At 40.8% G+C, this 27,448-nt stretch overlaps 1 protein-coding gene across 7 annotated transcripts in view; it reads left to right on the forward strand.

The window, feature by feature from the left end:
• The window catches only part of rapgef2b (Rap guanine nucleotide exchange factor 2b), a 386,293-nt gene that overhangs the window by 200,420 nt on the left and 158,425 nt on the right, over positions 1-27,448 (forward strand). Inside the window, exon 1 of one of the 7 annotated variants that reach the window (XM_043674016.1) lies at positions 6,144-6,465. The exons of the other annotated variants lie outside the window; for them this stretch is intronic. Coding sequence (XP_043529951.1) covers positions 6,406-6,465 — 60 coding nt within the window. The 5' untranslated portion in view covers positions 6,144-6,405. Of the gene's footprint in view, positions 1-6,143; positions 6,466-27,448 lie in introns of those variants that run through there. 7 annotated transcript variants of the gene reach the window in all.

Below are 27,448 nucleotides of genomic sequence, written 5' to 3' on the forward strand. Positions count from 1 at the left end.
ACATTGGTTCTGGTCTGGTTCAGATGTAGACCGTCCCTTTTGTAATAGTCGCACCTTTTCCAGAACCAGTCCCAATGTCCAACAAATCTGTACTCCTCCCTCCTACACCATCTCTCAAGCCACGTGTTCATCCTGCCTATTTTTTCATTTCTAAGCTGGCAAGCACGTGGCACTGGTAGTAATCCTATTGGTAGTAATCTTCATAGATAAAAATCACACTACACCAGGTTATCGTCCCAATAGATTTGCTCCTTCATCTGTCATTCCTAATGAAGAACTTGTGCTCGAAAAGTTGACTCTCCTCGGATGATGCCTGACCGGCTGTGCTTTTCCAGCACCACACTTTTTGACTCTGTTCTCCAGCATCTGCAGTCCTCATTTTCTCCTGAATGGCCTGCTTCTCCTAGTTTCTATGTGAACTGTTCATTGTGCAGAGTGCTCCTTTTGAAAATATTTGGAGGTGCCGGTGTTGCACTGCGGTGTACAAAGTTTAAAAATCACACAACACCAGGTTATAGTCTAACAGGTTTATTTGGAAGCACTAGCTTTCAGAGCACTGCTCCTTCATTGTGGAGTATATGGTCGTAAGACACAGAATTTATAGCAAAAGTTTACAGTGTTATGCAAGTGAAATTATATATTGAAAAAGAGATTAATTGTTTAAGTCTCTCATCTTTTAGAATGACCATTTTGATTTCAGTTCTTTCAATAGGTGCCGTGTCGTCTCAGATAATGCATTGAAGGTATGAGGCTGTCTGTGCCCTATTGTTCAGACTGCTTCTATTTCTAAGAAAGGGATTTACAGAATCTTACATGGATTCATGCAGTTTTTTGAGCAAAATAAAATATAATTCTGCAAGTACAAATTCACCCACACAAACGTGTGTGTGTGTTGGGGGCTGTGGGTGCTATGAGTGTCTGTGAGTTTGTGAGAGTGTAAAGGGGTATAAGTCTGTGAGAAGGTGCATGTGTGGGTTTGTATGTGAGAGCATATGAGAGAGAGCTTGTATATGAGAGTGGGTCTGCGTGAGTGTATGGGTCTGTAGGAGTGTGTGTGAGAGAGTGAGTGTGTAGTGCAGTGGGGACACATGAACTGAAGGTCCTGGTTGAGGTGATCCCCATGCGTACTGAACTTGGCTATCGGCCTCTGCTCGGCCGCTTTGCATTTTTGCCTGTCCTGAAGTCCGCCTTGGAGGACGGCCATCCGAAGGTCTGAGGTTGAATGTCCTGGACCACTTAAATGTTCTCCAACTGGGAGGAAACACTCCTGTCTGTTGATTGTTGTTCAGTGTCCATTCATTCGTTGCAGTAGCCTCTGCTTGATCTCGCCAATGTACCGTGCCTCAGGGTATTCCTTGCCTGCAGTGCATGAGATAGACAACGTTGGCTGAGTCACATGAGTACCTGCCGCGTACATGGTGGGAGGTGTCCCCACATATAATGGTAGTATCAGTGTTGACACTCTGACAAGCCTTGCAGCGTTTGTTGTGCTAGGGTGTTGTGCTGAAAGCTGGAAGTTTGCTGCGAACGGTGATCTGTTTGAAGTTTGGTTGTTGTTTAAAGACGAGAAGTGCAGGTGTGGGGAAGGTCTTGGCGAGGTGCTCATCCTCATTGATAATGTGTTTCAGGCTGCAAAGGGCATGGTATAATTCTTAGGTTCCTGGGAAGTACTGGACAATGAAGGGTACCCTGTTGGTTGTAGCTTGTGTCTGTCCCCTGAGGAGGTCATTACAGTTTCTTGCTGTGGCATGTTGAAACTGGCTGTTGATGAGTTGAGCATCGTACCCCGTTCGTATGAGGGCATCCTTGAGTACTTCCAAGTGTCTGTCACGTTCCTCCTCATATGAATAGATCCTGTGTATGCAGAGGGCTTGTCCATAGGGGACGGCTCTTTTAATATATTGCAGATGGAAGCTAGACAAGTGTAGCATCATGAGGTTATCCATGGGTTTGCAGTAGAGTGAGGTGCTGAGGTGCCCATCCTTGATGGAGATGCAAATGTCCAAGAATGAGACAGATACTAAAAAGTAGTCCATGGTAAGTTTGATGGTGGGATGAAACTCATTGTTATCACTGTGTAGTTTTTCAGTCACTATTTGCCATGTGTCAGAGGAAGAAAATGTTGACAATATACCTGGTGTATATAGTTGGTGGGAGGTCCTGCGCAGAGAAGAAGTCTTGTTCGAACCTGTGCATGAAAATGTTGGCATATTGGAGTACAAGTTTGGTCCCTATGACTGTTTCATGTGTCTAGATGAAGAACTGGTTATCAAATGTGAAAACATTGTGGTTGAGGATAAAGCAGATGAGTTGTAGGATGGTGCTCAGAGATTGGCAGTTGTTGATGTTGAATACTGAGGCTGTTTCCACGATGCCGTCATTGTGCGGGATGCTGGTTTAGAGTGCTGAAACCTCCAATTTGATGAGGAATGTTCCTGGTTTGACTGGTCTGTGGTTGCTGAATTTCTGTAAGAAATGATTACTGTTGTGACAGAAGCTGAGAGTCTCTTGTACAATGGGTTTCAAGATGCCTTAACATAGCCAGAGAGATTCTCACATAGGGTTTCATTGCCTGATACGATGGGACGTCCTGGTGTGTTGGCTTTATGGATCTTTGGAAGGCAGTAGAGTCGTTTACATGAGAAGTACTTGGGATGAGGGCGTGTAGGGAACTCTGAAGAACTGGATCCAAAGTCCTGATCACAGATACGCTCTTTGGTCAGATTGGCTGGTAATTGCCTGTAGTGTTCCTGGTTGTTCAGTTGTCGGTACGCTTGCTTGCAGTAAGCTGTTCTATTCTGAATGACGATGGCTCCTCAGGTTTATTTGCAAGTTTGAGGATAGTGGTTTTCAGATATGGATGGCATTGCGATCGACTGATGTTTTGCTCTATCTTGTGGGTGTGGCTGATGAATCTGGCATTTATATATTTCCTAACGGTTTGAGCATACATGCTGGAAAAGCACAGCAGGTCAGGCAGCATCCGAGGATCCGGAAAATCAATGTTTCAGCCAAAAGCCCTTCATGAGGAATGGAGAAGTGTAGCATTGTGAGGTTATCCGTGGGTTTGCAGTAGAGTGAGGTGCTGAGGTGCCCATCCTTGATGGGGATGCATGTGTCCAAGAATGAGACAGATACTAAAATGTAGTCCATGGTGAGTTTGATGGTGGGATGAAACTTGTTATCACTGTAGTTTTTCAGTGACACCTTGCCATGGGTCTTGATGAATTCCTGATGAAGGGCTTTTGCCTGAAATGTCAATTTTCCTGCTCCTCGGATGCTTTTCCAGCACCACATCTCAACTCTAATCTCCAGCATCTATGGTCTTCTCTTTGGCCTGGTTTGAGAATACGTGTCAATCCCAGGGCAGCAGCCTCGAGTGGGGTCCAAGTTGACTCCTCCTCCACAACCATTTGATGAAGGAGCAGCGCTCCGAAAGCTAATGCTTCCAAATAAATTTGGACTATAACCTTTTGAAAAGGTGAGGGAATAGGTTGCCTCCAGAACTTCATGAAGTTGTTTCTGACTACTCTCATTCACAAGGTGGGTGCAAGTGTAGAAGATGTGTGCAGACCAGGCCCGAGCACAATTCCAGCATATTGCTTTTAGCTGCAGTACTGTCCACATTTATTGAAATGCCAACACCTTAGCTGCAGTCATTAATGTTCAAGGATTCGAGCAAGGCTAAGCAGAGTCTTCATAGGAAAGTTCTGGGGTTAGTTGTGTGGCTTTGGATCAAAGGTTTGGTCATGTGGCCTAACAGCTTATTGTCATTCCTTGTTTTGTAATGCAACTGTGAAGTACCTTGTGATGTATTTTAGTGTCAGTGGTTCATTTTCTTGAATCGAGGGATCAATAGCTCCTTTTAAACTCAATTCCTAAGGATCATTAAACACCAAATCATTGAGAGATTGGAATAGCAGTCTTCAATTTTAAAAAAGGTATAAGTCCTTCATATTGGGAAAAAAAACCTAAAAATTCCAAAACACTTGCAAGAGACTAAAAAAAATCTGTAATACATGGAGCATACTTTAATATGCATATAGTAATAAATAATTATCAATATTATAGCCAATGATTTATACAGTTTCAATTGTAATTTTAGGAAGTGTTTCATAGTAAATTGGCAGATATTTAAAATAATACAATGAAACTAATGTAAACATGTCAGACTGAGTTGCACTCCATTGTTCAATTGGGTGGGAACGGATTATGTCAATCAGCATTTGAAAGCAAATGGCAGGAAATGGGAATGTTGTCTCTGCTAACAAATGCTGATGAAGTTAATGCTGGCTTGTAATGGTCTGCACAGAAAACATTCTGTATTGCCTTTTATCAGGGAAATTAACCCGCAATTGTAAATTGTAATTTTGATCAGTTTTATTTTGTAAGCCTGGCTGACGTTACACAGTTTGGGCTTCAGCGTTCCATTGTGCTTTCTCAGAAGTGCTGTTGGGTTTGATGTTTTATAAGTAGATTCCCAGGAGTAATGCATGCAAGCTGTCTGAAAGGTGAGAGAAGCTACGCAGTGATATTATCAGGGAAAATACAGTGAGGCAATGGTAATTGTGGATTTGTGGGTGGAAACTTCTAAATCATGTTGCAAATGTTAATTGCCTGATTAGATTGAAAATGGTAGAAAGGATAATTGCTGATGGTTGCCTTATGGTGACCATTATAGTTGTGATACAAGATCTATTTCTTAGGAGTTCAGAGACTGGAAAAGCATAGTTTGTGAGAAATGTTAGACCAGCATCCAGTTTGTATTTTTGAACACCAGAAGTTGCTGTGTCAGTGATTGTATTTGCACCACATACACACACACTCTAATATTAGTCTTTTCATATTTGCTAGCTAAACAAATGAGGTTTTCTTCCTGGCACTACGTCAGTGATGTTTAATCAGTATCAGCATAAAAAAATTCCCAGTGCAGTTAATTACCATAAGGTGAATTTGTTCAGTGGAGGCTGTTGCAAATTTGGTATTTAATATCTTTGAGATTCATATTATGTGTGTGTGTTAAGCTTTTGAAGGAAGCAGACATCATCTGCCTGTAGGCCAGAGCGCACACAAAATGGATACAGTGAAGCAGCTACTGCATGGACATATGGTCTAACTTAGTATGCATTTAGTGTCTTTGTGCACTGATGTGTATATTGAAGACTGTTCTAAGCAATTGTTGAATTTGTTGCAGCTAATTCAGGACCTTTTCCAGGTGATGTCATTTTATTATCCATAAAGGTTTATAAACCCGCTTCATAATTCAATCTTCCTCGTGATAGATTTCATTTTGAAACGCAGCAAGCAGTCGATGAATGGACTCCCTCGGGTGGTTGGGTGGGGACCTGCAAGGTTATCTGATAGAAAACAGGCTTTCAATTATTACTTTAGCCTGGCTTATCCATCTGTTAGTTGCACCTTTGCATGTGTTACTGTGTGCAGCTGCAGGGAAGGGGGCGAAGAAGAGTCTCTGAAATAAGTGTCTGTTTATTGCAATACAAGAATCAGTCTGGGATGCATCGTGAGCGTTGTGGTTCAATTTTACTTGAATCGCGTTTTCTTGGAAGATATACTGTTCGTTTTCTAAGGGAACTGCAGACCACTTTGTGTGAAAATTTTCTTCTGTCCTTTGTGTTTTTGAAAGAAACCTTTCTTTGCTATCCCGGAAATGGCTTTTCTTGTTCGTTGCTATGCCAACTGCTTGCAGCCATGGCCTTCAAGAGTAAGCATGATTATACAATTACCGTGTACTATTTTACTTTGACCTAAATAAATCTGGTACTTTATTATTTTGCTTGTGACATTACTGTGGTTGTAATGACTTCTAGTGTAGAGCTTGCCTTGTGTACAAGAAATAAAAATGTTAAGTGATTGTCTATTGCTGTCATAGTGCTAAGATTAATTGCTGAAAGTTGCTTAGCTTGGCTAAGCAGGAACCAGCAGTGACCACTCTGTCAGCTCGTTAGCAACCAGGGAGGAGTTTCTTATACATACGTACTGCCCTGAATCTTTGGTTGCGAATGAAATGGGAGCATTAACAATGCTGTAGGCTGGTTTCTCGCCCTCCTCGAATAATCTAATACTGCATTAAGCCTTTTGAGGCAGTCTGTGCAGTCAGCCATTTTAGCTTTCTCACAATCATACGATTTGCTGCTGTTTTAATGGAAGATAGATGTTTACTTTTAGTGTTTTTTTTCCCCATATTTGAAATACTTGTAGTTTATTTATTCTTTTCATTATGAGGAAAAAAAAGCATCTGTTTGATTGATCTTCCGTGCCAAATCAAACACTGCTCGTAGAGTCACGTTAGCTGCTGCTTTTTTTGAGATTGTAATGTGTGAATAGATGAGCTGATAGGAATCAATCCATGATGCTGAAATTCAGCTTAGCACGCATTTCTTCATTATGAAACCATTTGCAATTGGAACTAATCATCCAGTCATGGGACAACAGGACAAAAACGCAGTGAGTATTTCACAGTGACCTACTGCTATAATTGGATATCATATATTTACAATGTGACATTTAAAAAATCTCTGGTGCTGGAATTTAAAGGCAGAGTATAGTTGTGATGGACTAGTCTGATTGCAGAAGTGCTTTTGAATTAATTGTCATTTATGAATCACAATCTTTATAAATTACTTCCCAAAACTCTACTTAAATTATTTAATGTACTTGTTCCTCAAAGTCTGTGTTATGTTGAATCAGTTCAGTTGGTATTAACTGAAATTTTAGTTTTAATGTGGTCACTGTTTTAAATATCCAGATGTAGAATTTGTTGAGCAGAGGTTCAAATTGTATACCTATTAACAATTGAAAGCACAATGGTACTAATTTAAAATAGTACAAAAGTGGGGGCAGTTCACTTTTAGGTTTTGGATTTTGGCAAGGTATTAGCCCTTGCTGTTCAAGGACTGCTGAAAAACCATTATGTGCATACTGTGTTGAATAGATAACTTTTATATGATAACATGTAAATAATTTTTCCCAAATAATGCATTTCAGGAAGTATTTAAATGGGAAAAGAATTTGCTTCTGCTCTGTCTTGAAATTAAACATTTAAACTTTGGAAGCTTAAACATTAACAAACTTGTTCAACATGATGGATAGCAAAACCATATTTTAGTGGTCATTTTAGAACTGATCCTTTAAGTTAGCCTGTCTTTACCTCCACTGGAATTCCCATTTTCTATAATGGATGCATGGAAAATGGTGAATGTAAATTTTATTTTGAGAAAGGTTAGGGTATCTGTGTTTATATGCTATTTTTGCTAGGAAATGGTCAGAGGTGTCTACGTTTTGGAGAACAGGTTTTCCATGATGATTAGCTAAGGTTTGTCAAGTGTAAAAATAACATTTTCACATAGTTATCTTAAATAGTTTTTTTCTATTAGCAATGGATGATGTATAGGAGAAAATGAGTAGTGGAAACTGGCATAATTAAGAGTGATACTTTTTAAAATAGTACATGTTGATAAAATTAATGGAATATATCAGTCCAGTTATACTGATTAGCTAGAAATGATAGTTAAATTTGGAGGTAGATTCTAGTGTTAGTGTCATTCATGATGTTTTTTTTTCTTATTGATTTTTACAAGTTATTGAATTTTTACAAATCCTTAGAAGATATCTTTTTATTCAAGGTGTTAAATAGTTTATTACATTTATTTTAGAAAAAGGATTCATGTAAGGGATGCAAATATCATTTATCGTTTTTTATAAAAATGGAACAGTCTTGAGGTTGAACTGCAAGGTTAAATGCAAAAAAAATTGCAGAGCCAATTTTAAAATTTGAATAAAAGGATGTGCTCTCTGGTTTCTGTTCATATTCATATAGCGCCTGCAGTGCTGTACAGTAAATTTTGCTGAGCCCAAGAACTAACTCAAATGTCCAGTTTTTGCAAAGTTTTCTAATTGATAAGGTTTCATTGTATAACGTATTCAAGATGTTGTTTTGTGCATGCACAAAACTCACATTCTCGAACTTGTTTTTAATCCAGTGCTCTTTCAGAATTATATTAACTGTCCTTACTTCTGTCATGGGTTACACTGCTCCAGTGAGCTGTCTATCAATATCCACAGACTGCTCTTCTGTGTTGTGTGTGTGTGTGATTTAACATTCTCACTGCTTATTTCTCTCTGTTTGTCTCAGTATTTTGCACAAGTCTGTATTATACGACACTTACTGTTCAGCACCTTACCTTCTTTAATTATCCAGATTGCTCTGCGTTTGGTTTGCCTTTCCAGTATAAGCAGATTCTCCACTGGCCAGTGAATGGTTTGGTGGGTTTTTATGTTGTTCCTATATTCCCAAGTCTCACATGCATTGAGCACTACCTGGAATGTTGCTTACTTTCTTGATGCCATACAATTCATAATTATCGTTTTCTTTCACTGGCCTTAGTTAAGTTTGAATCCACATCAAAATATTGTCTCCCCTTCCTATCTATCATTTTAATTAAACTTATTCTTGGGAAATAGGCAATGCTGGCTAGGCTGGCATTTATTGCCCAGGCCTAATTGTACTTCAGAAGGTGGTGAGCTGCCTTCTGAACTGCTTTGTTGTTAGTGTAGAAATGCCTATAGTGTGTTGTGGAAGGAGTTCCAAGATTTTGACTCCATGCCAGTGAAGCAACAACTATATATTTCAAAGTCAGGATGCTGTACTGCTTGGACCAAAACTTGGAGGTGGTGGTGTTCCTATATGTCTTATCTTTCTGTTGTAGTGCATCCTGTAGCTGTACACACTGCTGCAACTGTACATCAGTGGTGGAAGGAATGAATGTTGAAGGTGTTTGATGGTGTGCCTATGCTTTTTCCTGAATGGTGTTGAATTTCCTGAATGATATTAAAGTAGCAACGATCCAGGCAAATGTAGGGTTTTCTACTTCTGACATGTGCCTTGTAATAGTGTACAAAATATACTTCAGAGAGTCAGGAATTGAGTTTCGTCAGTAGGAAGTGGGGATGAATTGCCTACTTGGACACATCTGCGTGGAGATGGGTGCAAGTACTTCAGTTTTATCTTTTGTATTTATGCGTTGGGCTCCCCCATCACTGAGGGTGGGATTTTTATGGAGCTTCCACTTCCTGTTGTTTTATTGATTGAACGTGATAGGACTATAGAGTATACATATCAGATCCATTGGCTGTGGGATTGCTTAGCTCTGTCTGTTACATGCTGCTCCCAGTATTTGGAATGTAAATAGTTCTGTGTTGTAGTGTTCTGTGTTCTGTTCTGTGTTGTTTTAAGAATTCCTGGTGTGCCATTTGACTGCCCACGACTTTCTTGATTGAAATAGGTTGGATTTCCCAGCTTGATGGTAGTAACAGAGAGGGAACTATGCTCGGCCATAAGGTTTTAATTGTGATTAAATAGCATTGTCCCACTGATGATCCAGAAAACTCCAGAAGCAGATGGTATGAAGTTTGCACAAAGTAAGGCATCTCCATGGCTATTGAACACATGGTTTAAATAACCCATGTTCTTTATTAATAGTAAGCTAAGTTGTGAGCTTGTTTAAAGGTCTCTGTGAGAAACATTAATTGAAGAGAAAAGAATTGAGTGAATGCACAGCAGAAATTCACCAAAAAGTAAACATTACAGCTGAGAAAGAGGAAATGGGTGACTGGGTTGAATCTTTATTCCTGATATTTTTGTAATGAGTTTATTTCAAATATTCTTGCACCGTATAAAATAGTGTTTTTCTTTTTTGAAGTAAACTTTGATGTTCTTTCTGTTATAAGTACATTGGATGCCTCTTGTGAATGGGTTTAATGATTGACCCAGGGTCACTGAGAAAGTCATCGAGTTTTAGCAGCATGGAAGAGGCCTTTCATGTCTATGCTGGTCATTAAACATGCATAGGCTCATAGAACTATACAGCATGGAAACGGACCCTTTGGTCCAACTCGTCCATGCTGAGCAGATACCCTAAATTAATCTAGTCCCATTTGCCAGCATTTAGTCTGTATCCCTCTGAACCCTTCCTATTGATATATCCATCCAGCTGCCTTTTAAATGACATAATTGTGCCAGCCTCCACCACTTTCTCTGGTCGTTCATTCCACGCATGCACCACCTGCTGTGTGAAAAAGTTGCCTCTTAGGCATCTTTTGTATCTTTCACCTGCCACCCTGTAGCTTTGGACTCCTCCACCCTGGAGAAAAGACCTTGACTATTCGCCCTATCCATGCATCTCATGATTTTATAAACCTCCAAAAGTTCGCCCCACAGCCTTGGACGCTCGAGGGAAAATAGTCCTGGCATATTCAGCCTCTCCTTGTAGCTCAAAACCCCCCAACCCTGGTAATATCCATGTAAATCTTTTCTGAACCCTTTCAAGTTTCACAACAAGCTTCCTATAGCAGGGAGAATAGAATTGAACACAGTATTCCAAAACTGACCTAACCAATGCCCTGTACGGTGGCAACATGGCATCCCAACTCTTGTACTCAATGCACTGACCAATAAAGGCAAGAATACCAAATGCCTTCACTGTCCTGTTTACCTGAGACTCCACTTTGAAGGAACTTTGTGTCTTTGTTCAGCAACACTCCCCAGGACCCTATTGTTAAGTGTATAAGTTTTATACTTCTACAGGGGTAAGCAATCCCACAGCTAACAGATCTGATCTATATAGTATATATGCTGTGCAGTCATATCACATGCAGTCATATCACACCCAATCATAAATGGTGATGGATAGTAAAACAACAGGAGGTGGAAGCTCCACAAAAATCCCGTCCTCAATGATGAGGGAGCCCAGCACATAAATGCAAAAGATAAGACTGAAGGAAATCTACTCGAATCCGTTTAGCCGCCAATGTTGCAGCGTTTCAAGTATTCATCTAATTGTCTCGACTGTTCCCACCTCTACCACTCTTTTAAGCAGTGAGTTCCAGATGCACAGAACTTTAAGGTTACTGACTGCTCTACTAAGAGTTTCTCCCCCATAAATCTTTAGAACTTTGTGCACTTTATTTGAAATTCCCTCGCAGCTTTTTCTGCTCTAAGGAAGACAATCCCAGTGTATCCAACCCAGACAGCAACCTGGTGAATGCAAGGTTTGTAGCTCAGGTTGAGGTTTAGGGTGTAGGTTTGATTAGATTAGATTATTTACAGTGTGGAAACAGGCCCTTCGGCCCAACAAGTCCACACCGACCCGCCGAAGCGCAACCCACCCACTCCCCTACACTTACCCCTTCACCTAACACTACGGGCAATTTAGCATGGCCAATTCACTTGACCTGCACATCTTTGGACTGTGGGAGAAAACCGGAGCACCCGGAGGAAACCCACGCAGACACTGGGAGAATGTGCAAACTCCACACAGTCAGTCGCCTGAGGCGGGAATTGAACCCGGGTCTCTGGCGCTGTGAGGCAGCAGTGCTAACCACTGTGCCACCGTGCTCGCTGAGCTGTGGGTTTGATATCCAGATATTTCATTACCTGGCTAGATAACATCATCAGTGGCGACCTCCAAGTGAAGCAAAGCTGTTGTCTCCTGCTTTCTATTTATATCTTTCTCCTGGATGGGGTTCCTGGGGTTTGTGGTGATGTCATTTCCTGTTTGTTTTCTGAGGGGTTGATAGATGGTATCATGCTGCCTTAACCACCTTGTCTTTCTGTCCTATTGTCCTCAAGGATCTATAAGACACGCACGTATGTCCCCCTGATCTTTTGTACTTCCGAGGATCCTACAATTCAATGTGTACTCCATTATCTTGTTTGTCCTGTCAAAATGCATCATGTCACACTTTTTGGGATTAAGTTCAATTCGCCACTGTTCAACACAACTGACCAACCTGTCTCTATTCTTGTGTATTTTCAGTCTCCTTACTATTTACAATAACGCCAATTGTTATTTGCGAACTTGGCTGATACCTCCATCATTCATGTCTCGATTATTAATATGCAAACGGCAAGGGACTCAGCGCCAAGCCACTGGACACAGGCTTCCAGTCATAAAGTCATCCTTTGACCATCACTCTCTGCTTCCTGAAGCTAAGTTTCCTGTTTATCCTACCATCCTTCTTGAATGATGGTACCACATTTGTTGTCCTCCATGTGTGGTGTTGTGGTTGATTATTGTCCTGAAGGCTGGGTAGTTTGCTGCGAATGATGCAATCTTTTTAAGGTTCTTCGAAGGTGAGAAGTGGAAGTGTAGGGATGATCTTGGTGAGATGTTTATCGTCATCTATGACATGTTGAAGGCTGCAAAGAGCATGGTGTAGTTTCTCAATTCTGGGGAATTACTGACTCTATTGGTTGTGTCCTGCGTCTGTCTTCTGAGGAAGTTGTTGTAGTTTTTTGCTGTGGCACATGAGAATTGGTGATCAGTGAGTAGAGCACCGTATCCTGTTCTAATGATGAGGGTGTCTTTCGGCATCTTTAGGTGTCTGTCACATTTCTCCTCTTCTGAGCGGATCCTGTATATAAGTAGGGCTTGTCCATAGGGAATGGCTTCTTTCGCATGTTTAGGGTGGAAGCTAGAGAAGTGCAGCAGCATCAAGTTATCCATGAGTTTACGTTAGCCCCTTGGCATGCGACTCTCATACCTGTCATGCTATTCCAGTCATTTGAGTTGTCTCCAGCACCACCTAATCATCATGGCTTTGTGAATGGCAAGTTGCGTCTCGCTAACTTGATTGAGCTTTTCAAAGAAGTGACAAAGAAAACTGATGAAGGCAGAATGGTGGACATTGTCTAAATGCACTTCAGCAAGGCGTTCGATAAGGTTCCATGTGGTAGACTGGTCAGCAAGGTTAGATTGCACGGAATCCAGAGAGATTGGATACAAAATTGGTTTGAAAGTAGTAGAGAAAGGGTGTTGGTGGTGGTTTGCTTTTCAGACTGGTGGCCTTTGACCAGTGGTGTGCCACGAGGTATGGTGCTGGGTCCACTGCTTTTTGTCATTTCTATAAATGTGGATGTAGGAAGTTTGCAGATGACGCCAAAATTGGCAGTATAGTGGACAGCAAAGTAGGTTACTTCAGAGCGCAACGCGACACTGATCAGATGGACCAATGGGCCAAAGAATGGCAGATGGAGTTTAATTTAGATAAATGTGATGTTGCATTTTGGAAAGGCAAATCAGGGCAGGACTTGCACATTTCATGGTTAGGTTCTGGGGAGTGTTGTAGAACAGAGATCTTGGGGTGCAGTTCATACTTCCTTGAAAGTGGAGTCCTAGGTAGTCAGGATAGTGAAGAAGTTGATGGTGTGTTTGTCTTTATTGGTCAGAGCATTGAGTATAGGAGTTGGAATGCCACATTGCAGATGTACAGGACATTGGTTCGGCCACTTTTGGAATACTGCATTCTGTTTTGGTCTCGCTGCTGTAAGAAAGGTGTTGTTACACTTGAAAGAGTTCAGAAAAGGATGTTGCCAGGGTTGGAAGATTTGAGCTATAAGGAGAGGTGCATGGAATAGGCTGGAGCTATTTTCCCTGCTGCGTTGGAGGCTGAGGTTTATAAAATCATGAGGTGCATGGATAGGGTGAATAGCCAAAGTCTTTTCCCCAGGGTAGGTGAATCTAAAACTAGAGGGCATAAGTTTAAGGTAAGAGGGGACAGATTTAAAAGGGACTTTTTCACACATAGGGCAGTGCATGTGAGAGCTGGAATCAACTGCCAGAGGTGGAGGCTGTTGCAATTACAGAATTGAAAAGACATCTGGATGGGTGTATGAATGGGAACAGTGGAGATTGCAAATGAGATTAGATTAATTTTGGATGGCCAGTTGGATGAGTTGGACTGAAGGGTCTGTTTCCCTCTTGTACAACTCTGACTTCATGATTGTGGGTAGGAATGTACTGTGCCACATTTGCAGACAACACAAAACTTGATGGAAAGGCAAGTTGCAAGAGGGACGCAAACTATTTCGTAGAATCATGGAATCCCTACAGTGCAGAAGCAGGCCATTCAGCCCATCAAATATGAACCACTTCTCTGAAGAGCATCCTACTCAGACCTACTTCCCTGTCCTATCACTGTAACCCTGCGTGTCCCATGGCCAGTCCACCTAACCTGCAAATCTTTGGACTGTGGGAGGAAACTGGAGCATCTGGAGAATGTGCATACTCCACACAGGCAGTTGCCTAAGGCTGGAAGTGAGCTTGGGTCATTGGCGCTGTGAGGCAGCAGTACTAACCACTGAGTCAATGTGCTGCCCTGTTTACAGCGATATATTGGTAAGTTAAGTGAGTGGGAAAAATGTTGGCAAATGGAGTATTATGTGTGGGGAAATGTGAATTTTCTTCATTTTGGAAGTGAGATTGAAAGCACGAAGTATTATTTAACTTGAAAAACTGCAGAAAGCTGCAACAGAAAGTGACTTGTGGTAATTTGTGAATGAAACAGAAAACTACCATTCAGATGCAGCAGGTGATGAGGAAGGCTAATGGAATGTTGGCTCTAATTTCAAGGGTGCTGCACTATAACAGGGTCATCTTACTGCAGCATACGAGGTCTGTGAGAATACATCTGGAGTATTGAGCAGTTTTGGTTCCCCCTTTTAGGGAAAAGCATTATTTCATTGGAGGAAGTTCAGAGAGGTTCACCAGGATGATTCCCAGGATGGAGGGGTTGTTTCTCAGGATGATTCCCAAATGGAGGGGACAAAAGCTAAACAGGTTGGAGCTCTACTCATTGGAATTTAAAAGAATGAGAGATGGTCTCATTGCAACACTACAGGATTAAGGGACTTGACAGAGTAACTGCCGAGAGGATATTCCCCTCATGGGAGAGTCAAGGACAAGAGGGAATAGTCTCAGAATGAAGGAGCATCAATTTAAGACTGAGATATGGAGGAAGCTCTTCTCTAAGAGTTCAGTGTCTTTGCAACTCCTTGCCAGGGAAATAGTGAGGGACGAGATCAGTCAGATACAAGTACAATTGGGGAAAGGAGCGAGTCAAACAGTTAGGGCAGTGGACATGATCTCGTTGTTGGTGTAAATGATTTGGACGTGAATATCGGAGGTATAGTTAGTAAATTTGCAAATGACACCAAAATTGGAGATATAGTGGACAGGGAAGAAGGTTACCTCAGATTACAACAGGATCTTGAAAAGGTAAGCCAATGGGTCAAAGAGTGGCAAATGGAGTTTAATTTAGATAATTCAGAGGCTGAGGGGTGACCTGATAGAGATTTATAAAATCATGAGCATGGATAAGGTAAATAGACAAGGTCTTTTCCCTGGGATGGGGGGAGTCCAGAACTAGGGAGTTAGGGTGAGAGGGTCAAAATTTAAAAGGGACCTGAGGAGCAACATTTTCACTCAATGGGTGGTATGTGTATGGAATCAGCTGCCAGGGAAGTGGTGGGGCCCGGTACAATTACGACTTTTAAATGGCATCTGGATAGTTATATGAATAGGAAAGGTTTAGTGGGATATAGGCCAGCTGCTGCCAAAGGGGACTAGATTAAGTTAGGATATCTTCTCAACATGAACGAGTTGCACCGAAAGGTCTGTTTCCGTACATCTCTCTGACTCTATGACATAGTATTTAACAATGTGCTTCAAGAGTCTTTAATTCTAAGTATATTGCTGTGGTTCTGTTCGCCGAGCTGGAAGTTTTTGTTGCAAACGTTTCGTCCCCTGTCTAGGTGACATCCTTAGTGCTTGGGAGCCTCCTGTGAAGCGCTTCTCTGGTGTTTCCTCCGGCATTTATAGTGGCTTGTCCCTGCCGCTTTCGGTTAACAGTTTCAGCTGTCCGCTGTAGTGGCTGGTATATTGGGTCCAGGTCTATGTGTTTGTTGATGGAGTTTGTGGATGAGCACCCGAGCTACAAATCTTCTCTCAAACTCTAAGTGTATTTGCTGGTGTACTCTTCTTTTTGTACTTTCCGACTCATCATGCTGCTTAAAACTGATTATTGTTTCCCATATCACTGCCTTACACTATTGCCTTGCCCTTCTCATTAACTTTGCAAATCTCCCTTCAGATAAACTTACTCATGTATTTAGTTAAATAAGAATGTTGCAGTTGTTCACCACTTTGCAATATCAAAGTCATCTATCATGATTTTCTTGGTAATCTGAAAGAAGGAGCTGTTATATCAGTCAGTTAACAGAGATCTGCAGCGCAATTTATTATATTTCAGCTGGAAAAATGTTTGCCCATGCACATGTATGAAGCCAAACAAAATATGGATTTTCTGTGTTACTTTCTAGATGTTTGGGTATCTGGTTTCACCTGAGAAAGTATAAAGCTCATCCACATTGTACTTTTTGTTAGAACATGTTCTTCAATGTTAAAACGTGTTCTGTTATTGTCAGACTTTTAGGCTATATTTTTGTATTCTGTGGTCTTCCACTGTATTTGGAGCAGTGTGCTGATAAGCAGTTGTAGAAATTTATTTCGTTTTCATGATTGCAGAATGTTAAGGGAGAAATGGATAGTAACGAGAAAAGCTTACAGAATGATAAAATCTCTACAGCGCAGAAAGAGTCCATTCAGCCCATTGATTCTGCACTGACTCTGTGAAAAGCATCCCACCCATACCCATCTCCCTACCCTATACCCCGTAACCCTGTATTTAGCATGGTTAACTGTCGTAATGTACACATCCCTGGATGCTACGGAAACCAGAGCAGACTCAGGAAACCCATGCAGACATAGGAAGAATGTGTAAACTGCAGACAGGCAGTCAACCAAGGCTGTAATCAAACGTGGATCTCTGGCGCTGTGAGGTGTCCGTGCTAACCGCTGACCCACCATGGCACCCCTAAGAAGCAAAGAGTCACTATTAGAAAGTTGATGCAGAGTTACAGTCAGTTAAGTTTCTCCATTAATTGAACTTAAAATTTAACAGCATACCCTTTGTGTGAAGAATTGCTTCCCAACAACACCGCCTGATTGTCCAGCTGTATTTAGGTTTAAGCTAACTATGGAAAAGATCAAGGAATGTGTTCAGCATAAAATTTATTCAATCATGGAGGACCAATTTCAGTGAGATAATAGCAAATTTGACCAAGTAAATTACAATCCAGGATTGCTAGGGCAAATTAATGGAACAATGAGTTCCCTTTAAAGGAACATATGATTTGGATAAATTAGATTTCTCTAGTTGACAAATGGGTTGGAGAGTAAGATAAAGAAGGAAAAGGGTAGATAACACAAATGTGAATTTAGCTAAATAGAAAATGTTCAGCAGGAAAATGACAAAAGTAAGAGAAGCAAAGCGTGAGTGTGCATAGAGATTGGCAATCAACGTAAAAAAAGTTCCAAAAGTCATTTAATTAGTAAAAGTCTAGTAAAAGCAGTAGTAGGACTCATTCAGGACCAAAAGGAGATGTAGTTAAAGGTAGAAGGCATGGTTCCTATTTCTTATGTTTCCAAAATTAAATTTCTTCACAAATGTCAATTTATTAGAGAAAACCTTGCTAAGGGCAATTGGTGATGTTAACCAAATTTTAATGTAGTGTTTTAATGAACTGAAAGAGATGGTTGATGAGAATAATTTGGTTCATGTCATGTGCATGGACTTCCAAAGGGCATTTGATATATTAGCATGTAGCAGCAATTTTCAGCAAGGTTAAATACATGGGGAATAAAAGGGGCAACTTGGATTCAAAGTTGGTTAAGTAATAGAGAGCATGGTGAATTGTTGATTTTCAGATTAGTAGAAAATATTTAGTGGTGTCCCCCAAGGTTGGCGTAAGGACCACTTTTTCTTGATCTCTATTAATGATGGAGATTTGGGTGTTGTTCTAAACCTGTATATGGCATGTTATTTGGGAATTTATACATCCTTACTGAACCTACTGGTATGTGTTCTGGCTTCTGTATCTTTTACCTGATAGAAGTGGTTGTAGAAAATCATTATCAGGGTGCAAAGGGTCTTTGTGGCAGCATTTCCACGGTGGCAAGCCTAAAAACTGAGTCTATGGATGTAAGGGTGGCTCCCGTGATGGCCTGGACTGTGCACACTACCCTCTGTGGTTTCCCACGATTCTGGGCAGAGCAGTTGCCATAGCAGGCTATTATCCACCTGGACAGTATGCTTTCAGAGGTGCATCTATAGAAGTTGGTGAGGGTCCTTATGGACATGTCAAATTTCCTGAGCCACCTGAGGAAGAAGAGGTATTGTTGTGTCGTCTTGATCATTGCAACTACATGGGAAGACCAGGACAGGTGGTCGGTTATTGTCACTCCATGGAACTCTACACTCTCCACCCTCTTGATCTCAGTTCTGTTGACGTAGATGGGAGCAAATTCTCTTTTCTTATGCAAGTCAAGATCAGTTCTTTAGTTTTGCTGATGTTGAGAGAGAGCTTATTCTCAGTGCACCATGTCACAAAACCCTCTATCCCCCTTCTGTGTTTTGACTCATCATTGTTAGCTATCAGTCCTACTATGGTGGTGGTGTCAGCAAACTTTTGGATTGTGTTCCTTCAGAATTTGGCTACATAGTCATGGGTGTACAGGGAGTAGGGGCTGAAGGGTCATCCTTGGGAGGCTCCAGTGTTGATTGGTATTGTAGAGGAGATGTAGTTACCTATCTTCACTGATTGCAGTCTGTGGGTCAGAAAGTTGTGGATCCAGTTGCAGAGGGCAGAGCCAAGTCCAAGGTCACGGAGTTTTAAAGTCAGTCTGGAGGGGATAATGGTGTTGAAGGCGGATTTCTGGAAGTGCTTTCATCCCATTGACTCAAGAAGAGTTGTCATCACTCTCTGAGAAGTGGGCAATAAAAGTGGTTTACAGGTAAACACTTGGTTGTACTTGGTCAAGAGCAAGGAGGTGATATTGAACTTGTAGAAAACACTGTTAGACCTCAGCTGGAGTGTTGTGTATACTTGTGGGTGCTTCATAATAGGAAGGAGCAAATACTTTGGAGAGAATGCAGAGTGAATTACTAGAATGGTTCCAGTTAAAGAATCGCAGAATCCCTGCAAAAAGAGGCCATTTGGCCTTTTGAGTCTGCACTGACCCTCTGAGGAGCATTCCACCCAGACCAAACCTCCTACCCTATCCCCATAATTCCACATTTCCACATCTTTAGACCCCGGGGAAAAGCCAGAGCACCTGACAGAAACCAACGCAAACATGGGGAGAACGTGCAGACAACCAAGTGCTATGAAGCAGCAGTGCTAACTGCTGTGCCACGTCCCACACGGCATGAGAGACTTTAGCTATGGGAATAGAATCATGTAGTACGGAAACAGACCTTTTAGTCCAACTAATCCATGCCGACCGTGTTTCCCAAACTGAACTGGTCCTGCTTGTCTGCATTTGGTCTATGTCCCTCTGAGCCATTTCAATTCATGTACAAGGAACCTCGATTATCCAAAGGACACGAGCGGAGGAAGTATTTCGTTTGGTTAATTGAATGCCAGCTAACGTAGTTTAGCCAAACCTTGGGACCTTGCGATCTTGCTGGATGTTTGGATAATCGAGGTTCCTCTGTACCTGTCTAAATGTTTTTTAAATGTTGTAAATGGACCTCTGTACCACTTCCTCTGGCACTTCAATCCATGTACGAAGCACCCTTTGTGTGAAAATGTTGCCCTGTAGGTCCCTTTTAAATCTTTCTCTGCTCACCTTAAAAAAAAATGCTCCCTAGTTTTGAACTTCGCAATTCTAGGGAAAAGGCCTTTGCCACTTACCTTCTGTAAATCCCTCATAATTTTATCTATGAGGTCACCCCTCAACCTCCCAAGTTAATAAAAAACTCCCAGCTTATCTAGCCTATCCCTATAACTGAAACCCTTTATTCCCGGTAACATCCTTGTAAATCATTTTTTGCACCCTGTCCAATTTAATAATATTTTTCCTATAGAAAGTAACCCACAGGGTTGTTCAATGTTGCATAAGCCAACTTAGTTATACAACTGAATACTCAAAAAAGCTCCAAGAAAGAAATGATAATAATCTAATGGATTATTGCAGTTAAACAGGACACCAATGCTTCTAAACCACAAACCTGCATTTTCTTCACACTGTACTCTTCTTTCCTCTCTTGGAACTGCATATTCAGGCTTAAATCTACATTCAAATTGTAACAGGCATCACCAAACCTCTTTTTGTGATTTGGTTGAACAAACTGATAAAACTCTTGCAGAGGACTGTTTACATTGGAGAAATTGGGATTGTTTCCTATGGAGAGGAGTTGGTTGAAAAGAGATCTGATTAAGGTTTTCAAATCATGAGTGGACTGGATTGAGTATATAGGGTGAAGCTATTTCCACTTGAGACGGCATATATTTAAAATAATGTGCAAGTAACGCACAGGTGATGTGAGTAAAAAAGTCTTCACTCAGTCAATTGATAGGACGTGGAGTGTATTGAATGGAAATGATGTGGAAGCAGTTTCAATTGAGTCATTGAAGAGGACATTGGATGACTGTTAGATAGTAATTTTGTGCAGGGTTATGGGAAAAAGGCTGGGGATCAGCACTACATAATAGAACCAGTGCATGTGTGATGGGTCAAATGGCCTCCTTCTACACAGTAATTATTTTAACTAAGAACCCTTCAGTTGGAAAAGAAGAAAGATCTGTCAAATGCCTCCTCAAGTACGTTTCTTCATATCTCACTTTTATGTGGGGACTGTTTTCCATTCATTCAGTTTTTCTGTCAGTGTCATAGCTGTTCAAATAATACACATTTTCAAATCGGCACATCTATATGTCAGCCTTTGCACAAGCTTGGCTCCAATGAAAACTTGAGGGTAGGTTGTAAACAGTGATACTATTCACTTACCAGATGCTGTGCAACTGCGGCTGCAGTTTGGTCACTGTACTTTTGCCCTTTGGTTCCTCCTGACTTAATGTCGATCTGAAGGCATACTGTGAGCATCCTGTGCCCAGAAAAGTATCATTAATTAACTACCTTCTCTCGATATCACTCCTGCTTGCAAACTACAGGATGGAATCCAGCAGTAGTAATGGGCAAGTAAAGAAACAGAATATGCATTCAGAGGAGATCTTTTTGACAGATTAATGAACAGCTGCTATCCAAAAGCAAAAACAAGGCCAGCACATGCAGAGAAAATAAATCCATGTAATGTTCCATTACCATTTTCTTTGGCTCTGCTCACCAACTGTGCTGCAGTTTAATATCTTCTGTCTTCTGCCTTTCACAGCTTGTCTGTACATTTTCTATATTTCACCACCTCAATTTTTTTACAAACGTTTCTATCCATTCATTCAGTTGTGTTCGATCAAAGGCAATGTTAACTGTATTAATACTAAGTCATTAACTGTCTTTTCAAAGATGCTGCCAGAATGAATGTTTCCAGTATTTTCTGTTCTCATCTCAGATTTCAAATATCTATAGTAATTTGCTTTGGACTAGTACTAAAGTAACTTAATTATATTATATTTACCTGCTACAAGATTATAATGCAGATCCTAGAAACAACTCTGGCCTCCTGACTGTGTTCTTAAATTTCTAATTTTACCATCTCTAAATGAGGTTGAGGAAGATCTTCCAGTTTCTTAAAATTGGTTTTCAAAATATATATTTTTTTGTCTCTTTTATCATGACATCTTGTTAAAGGGAAAATTTAAGGTAGGATGAAAAGTGAGTTACATAAGCAGGTGGGCACATACTATTAAAGTTAACACAATTTTTTGACTTCAAATATTCCCTTTAATTGGGAATTCATTAGTGCCAACATCACTAAAATACAGTGGAGTGATTGGGATAAAATCCAGAATTCAAAATTAATCCTGCTAAAAAGATGAAAATTCCTAGAAGTGTAATTAGTTGATCATCAAAATACAACTGCATTGTTTTAATTATAAACAATGCTGCTGTATTTTATTTAAAATTATTATGTTGACACTGATTGAACTCTTTTTAATAATTCTAATTGCCTTAGTCTGTTTATGTGAACTGGTTGATTCCATGTTTATTCTCTGACCAACAGCAAATCAAATGTGACCAAATTAAAATGGAGTAAGAGTCAACATGATGAGTAAGTTTTTAAACACTTTGCTGACTCTGCAAAAGCCTCGCCCTAGACAGGATAGAATGGAATTTTCCCTCCAAGTAGGGCTCTTAAGGTTTGTAAATAGAATTAAACCTGCAGTTCCAGTACTGCAGAGAGTTATTCCAAAAAAACTGTCTCCAGGCTCAACGTCAACAGCGGTAGTTTGGCACTAATTCTGCTCCCCAAAACTGTTGAGCAACTCGGGCTAATAATAAGGGATGAATGCAGATTTCTCCAGCTTCCTCATTTCCCCTCCCCCCACCTTTTCTCAGTCCCAACCCTCAGACTCAGCACCGCCTTCTTGACCTGCAATCATCTTCCCGACCTCCCCGCCCCCACCCCTTCTCCGGCCTATCACCCTCACCTTAACCTCCTTCCACCTATCGCTTTCCCAACGCCCCTCCCCCAAGTCCCTCCTCCCTACCTTTTATCTTAGCCTGCTTGGCACACCCCCCTCATTCCTGAAGAAGGGCTTATGCCTTCTCCTTCTCCTTTGATGGTGCCTGATCTGCTGCGCTTTTCCAGCATCACATTTTTAAGCTCTGATCCCCAGCATCTGCAGTCCTCACTTTCTCCTAATTATGAACAGTAGAAAATGGAAGATTCAGCCTGAAGCAGTTAAGAATTTTCTTGACTTTGAATTAAGCTTGTTTCTGGCAGCTGCCATTCTAACACTTGGCAGTGACATAGCAGAGTAAGATGTATGTTTCCATATGTTATGTGGCATTGATAATAAACACTGACATAAATCAAATAACCCGTCAAAAAGTATATGAGAGGAGTAAATTTGCAACTGAGTAAAGTTATGATTCCTGACAACATTCTGACACAAGTGCTGAAGACTTGTGCTCCAGAACTGACAGTATCCCTAGCCAATTCAAGTTGAGTTACAGCAAGCATCTACCTGACAATGTGGAAAATTGCCCTGTACACAAATGCAGGACAAATCCAACTGGGCCAGTTACCACTCTATTAGTCTGCTCTCAATCATCAGTGGTGGTATAAAGTTAAAAATAACACAACACCAGGTTATAGTCCAACAGGTTCAATTAAACCTGTTGGACTATAACCTGGTGTTGTGTGATTTTTAACTTTGTATACCCCAGTCCAGCACTGGCATCTCCAAATCATATCAAGTATCACATTGCCTGAATCAGTCTGTGTTCAAATGCCATAAGACCTCGACAGTATTCTGGCAGCACGGTAACTCAGTGGTTAGCACTGCTGCCTCACAGTGCCAGGGACCCAGGTTTGCTTCCAGCTTCTGGTGACTGTGTGGAGTTTGCACGTTCTCCCCATGTACTCCGGGTTTCCTCTGGGTACTCCTGTTTCCTCCCACAATCCAAAGATGTGCAGGTTGGGTGAATTGGCCATGCTAAATTGCCCATAGTGTTCAGGGATGTGTAGGTTAGGTACATTAGTAAGGGGAAAAGCGCAGCAGGTCAGGCAGCATCAAAGGAGAGGAGAATTGACGTTTTGGGCATAAGCCCTTCTTCATGTCCAGAAAGTGAGGAATCCAGCATCTGCAGTCCTCACTTTCTCCTACATTAGTCAGGGGTAAATATAGGATAACAGGGTAGGGGAATGGGGTCTGGATACATAGCTCTTTGGAGGGTCGGTGTGGCCTTGTTGGGTCAAAGGGCCTGTTTCCATACTGTAGGCATTCTCTGACTGACAAATGACAAATAATATTCATGCCATAGACATACATAGGCAGTGGCCATCTCCAATAAGAGACAATCTAACCATGCCTCTTTACGTGCAGTGGCATTACTATCACTCAGATGCCCCATTATCAACATCCTTGGGGTTATCATTGACCAGAAACTCAACTGGAATTGCCACATAGATACAGAGTGACTACAAGAGCAAGTCAGAGGCTAGGAATTTTGTGGCACATAACACATCTAACTCCTCAAAGCCTGTCCATCATCTACAGTACACAAAGTAGAAGTGTGAAGGAATAGCCCCTACTTGCCTAGTTGTGTACAGCTTCAATAACAGTCAAGAGGCTTGACACTTTTCAAGACAAAGTAACCTGCTTGATTGACACCACATCCACTCTCCCCTCCACCAAAACTCAGTAGCAGTGGTATGTACTATCTACAAGATGCACTGCAAAAATTCACCAGTGAGCCTTAGACAACACCTTTTGAAACACACTATCACTTCCATCTAAAAAGACAAGGGTAGCAGTTACATGGGAATACCATCACCTGCAATTTCCTGTCCAAGTTACTCTCCATCCTGGCTTGAAAATATATTGCTGTTACTTCACTATCAGTGGGCAAAAATCCTGGAATTGCCTCCCTAAAGGCATTGAGAGTCAACCTACAGCATGTACACTGCAGTGGTTCAAGAAAGCAGCTCTCTACCACCACCTGACGAGCAATAAATGGAGACTGGAAGAACACAGCAAGCCAGGCAGCATCAGGAGGTGAAGAAGTCAACATTTAGGACAATAAATGCCAGCCAGCCCCAGTGAAGCTCACATCCCATAAGTTCATAAAAAATGAGCTTAAGTCATGGTTAAAATATAATTAAATGTGGTTAAAATATGATTTTGTTACAATTTTGACAAATGTATAAAAAGAAACAATCTCAAAAAGATACTGTGCTTGAAAGATTTACAAATTTTTTTCAATGTTCTTAATGTTTTTGCATATGCATTTGGAGGATTTTATTATACTTTGTAATTTAAGTTGCATGTTCATTTGTAATGTGCTAATATTTTAATGTAGGTTATTCCCCAGCTGTGCATAAAACTGAGACAACCATTTCATAGGCTCCTTTACAATAATAGTAATTCTTTTGAGCAGCCTTTAGATAAGTATTCAGTATTTAATGAGTCATAGTGGAAAATAGAATCACTGGCTGATCTGAAATTATGCTATCTTTATTGACCTGGAAATTGAAAGTTGTTGGGTTTTTGAGGATTATGACATGAGCTGCACTCAAACTAATTTTTGACAATGAGTAAATGCTGTTTTGTGATGACACATAATTTTAGTATATTGTTTCAGAAGCATTTTTCCTGTATTGGTAAGTTTATTAAAGTGCATGATATACCATTTTATGATGGTAGGAAAGAACACGATATAGAGACCAGCGAGTTTTGAGAACACTTGTAGCTCAGGTTGAGGTTCTGGATGTAGGTTTGTTCGATGAGCTGCAAGGTTTGATTTCAGGTGTTTCGTCACCGTATTAGGTAATATCATCAATGAGCCTCCAGTTGAAACACTGGTGGTATGACCTGCTTCATATTTATGTGTTAGGTTTCCTTGGGTTGGTGATATCATTTCCTGTTTTTTTTCTCAGGGGGCGGTAAATGGGATCCTAGTCAGTGTGTTTGTTGATAGAGTTCTGGTTGGAATGCCATGCTTCTATGAATTCTTCCATGTGTCTCTGTTTGGCTTGTCCAAGGGTGGATGTGTTATCCAAGTTGAAATGGTATCCTTCCTCGTCTGAATGTAAAGATGCTAGTGAGAGCGAGTCATGTCTTTTTGTGGCAAATTGATGTTCATGTATCCTGGTGGCTAGTTTTCTGCCTGTTTGTCCAATGTAGTGTTTGTTATAGTTCTTGCTAGGTACTTTGTAAATGACATTAGTTTTGCTTCTCTGTATAGGGTCTTTCAAGTTCAATAGTTGCTGTTTAAGTGTGTTGGTGGATTTGTGGGCTACTATGATGCCAAGAGGTCTGAGTAGTCTGGCAGTCATTTCCGAGATAGCTTTGATGTAGGGGAGAGTGGCTAGGGTTTCTGGACATGTTTTTCTGCTTGTTTGGCTTTGTTGCTGAGAAATCAGCATCCTGTGTTCGTTGGGTACCCATTCTTATTGAATAGACTGTATAGGTGATTTTCCTCTGCTCTTTGTAGTTCCTCTATGCTGCAGTGTGTGGTGGCTTGTTGAAATGTTCTAACACAGCTTCTAATGATAGAGACCAGGTTGGTAGTTTTGGCATGAAGCTGGTTCTAAGGGATTATGAGTAAAACTTGAAATGAAAATCAGTAATATTATTGGGAAGCAACAATGTAGAACATTTAAAATAGTTTTCAGCAGAGTGCAGCAAAATATATCTTGCTTGAAAACAAATGAAGAGACTAAACACTTGTGATATGGATAAATAAAAACACAAGGGAACAAGAGGCATGCGTAGACCAGAGTAGTACACAGTAAGAGGGAATATGAAAAGGGTAGCAGAGGTGTAAAATAAACATTTAGAAAGGTAAAAAGGAACTAAAATTGTCATCAAACATGTAAAATATTTTATTGATTTGTTTTATGTTAATTTAAAAATATGAACACCTTGATGGATACATAGGGCGGCACAGTGGTTAGCACTGCTGCCTCACAGCACCAGAGACCCGGGTTCAATTCCTGACTCAGGTGACTGACTGTGTGGAGCTTGCACATTCTCCCCGTGTCTGCGTGGGTTTCCTCCGGGTGCTCCGGTTTCCTCCCACAGTCCAAAGATGTGCAGGTCAGGTGAATTGGCCATGCTAAATTGCCCGTAGTGTTAGGTAAGGGGTAAATGTAGGGGTATGGGTGGGTTGCACTTCGGCGGGTCGGTGTGGACTGGTTGGGCCGAAGGGCCTGTTTCCACACTGTAAGTAATCTAATCTAATCTAATCTAATGACTATTTTGATTGCCAACTAAAGACCAACAGAATAAAATCAGAGATGCTAAATAAATGGAAAAGAATGAAGCAATTCTTTTGCCTTGGTATTTAACAAAAGCTAATACAGGCTTAATGTTGAATAATGAGAAGAACAATGTGATAATAGCTTTAGTTAAGAGAGCTATGAGCTAGATGTATTTAATGCACAAATTTTAAGATTAGAAGAAGAGGTAGCAGAGTTATCAGTGCATCCATTGAATAATTTGTAAGAAAAGTTGTGTAGCATCAGATGACTGGAAGATAGCTTAACATGTCTAAGAATTTATAGACCTGTCAGTTTAACATAGCTGGTGAAAATACAATGATATAAATACTAAAGGAAAGTATAGAAGAACGTCTGGAAATTTAAAAACATAGTATTGATAGAAGGGAAAATCTTGCTTGACCGACCATGTGGAACCTTTTCAGGTGATAACAGTGAAAATATACATCGTATTGGATTAGATGTAATTTATCTGGATCTTTACAAGGTCTTCAGTAGGATGTCCTGTAATAAGTGAATTAAGATCAGAAAGTTTTGAGTTGAGATAAGTGACAGAATGGATTACCAACTGGCTTGAAGAGAGAAAGTGGAGTGGCGTAAAGTGTAGTTCGTCAGAGTTGCAAAAGGTAGGAAGTGGTATTCCACAGTGATCGGTGGTGTTCTTTGTTTTCATCGATGATAATGATTTTCAAATCAAAATTACAGTGACCACGTTTGGAGTTGACACCAAATTGTAGGGCGTGGGGTGTCAGGGTTGTCAACACAGATAAGTTCTGCAATAAATTATAAGAGGACATTGTAGAAAGGGCATATAATTGCCAAATGACAGTCAATACAGGAACAA

This window comes from Chiloscyllium plagiosum, chromosome 32, assembly GCF_004010195.1.
Source record: "Chiloscyllium plagiosum isolate BGI_BamShark_2017 chromosome 32, ASM401019v2, whole genome shotgun sequence".
NCBI classification, from domain to species: Eukaryota; Metazoa; Chordata; class Chondrichthyes; order Orectolobiformes; family Hemiscylliidae; genus Chiloscyllium; species Chiloscyllium plagiosum.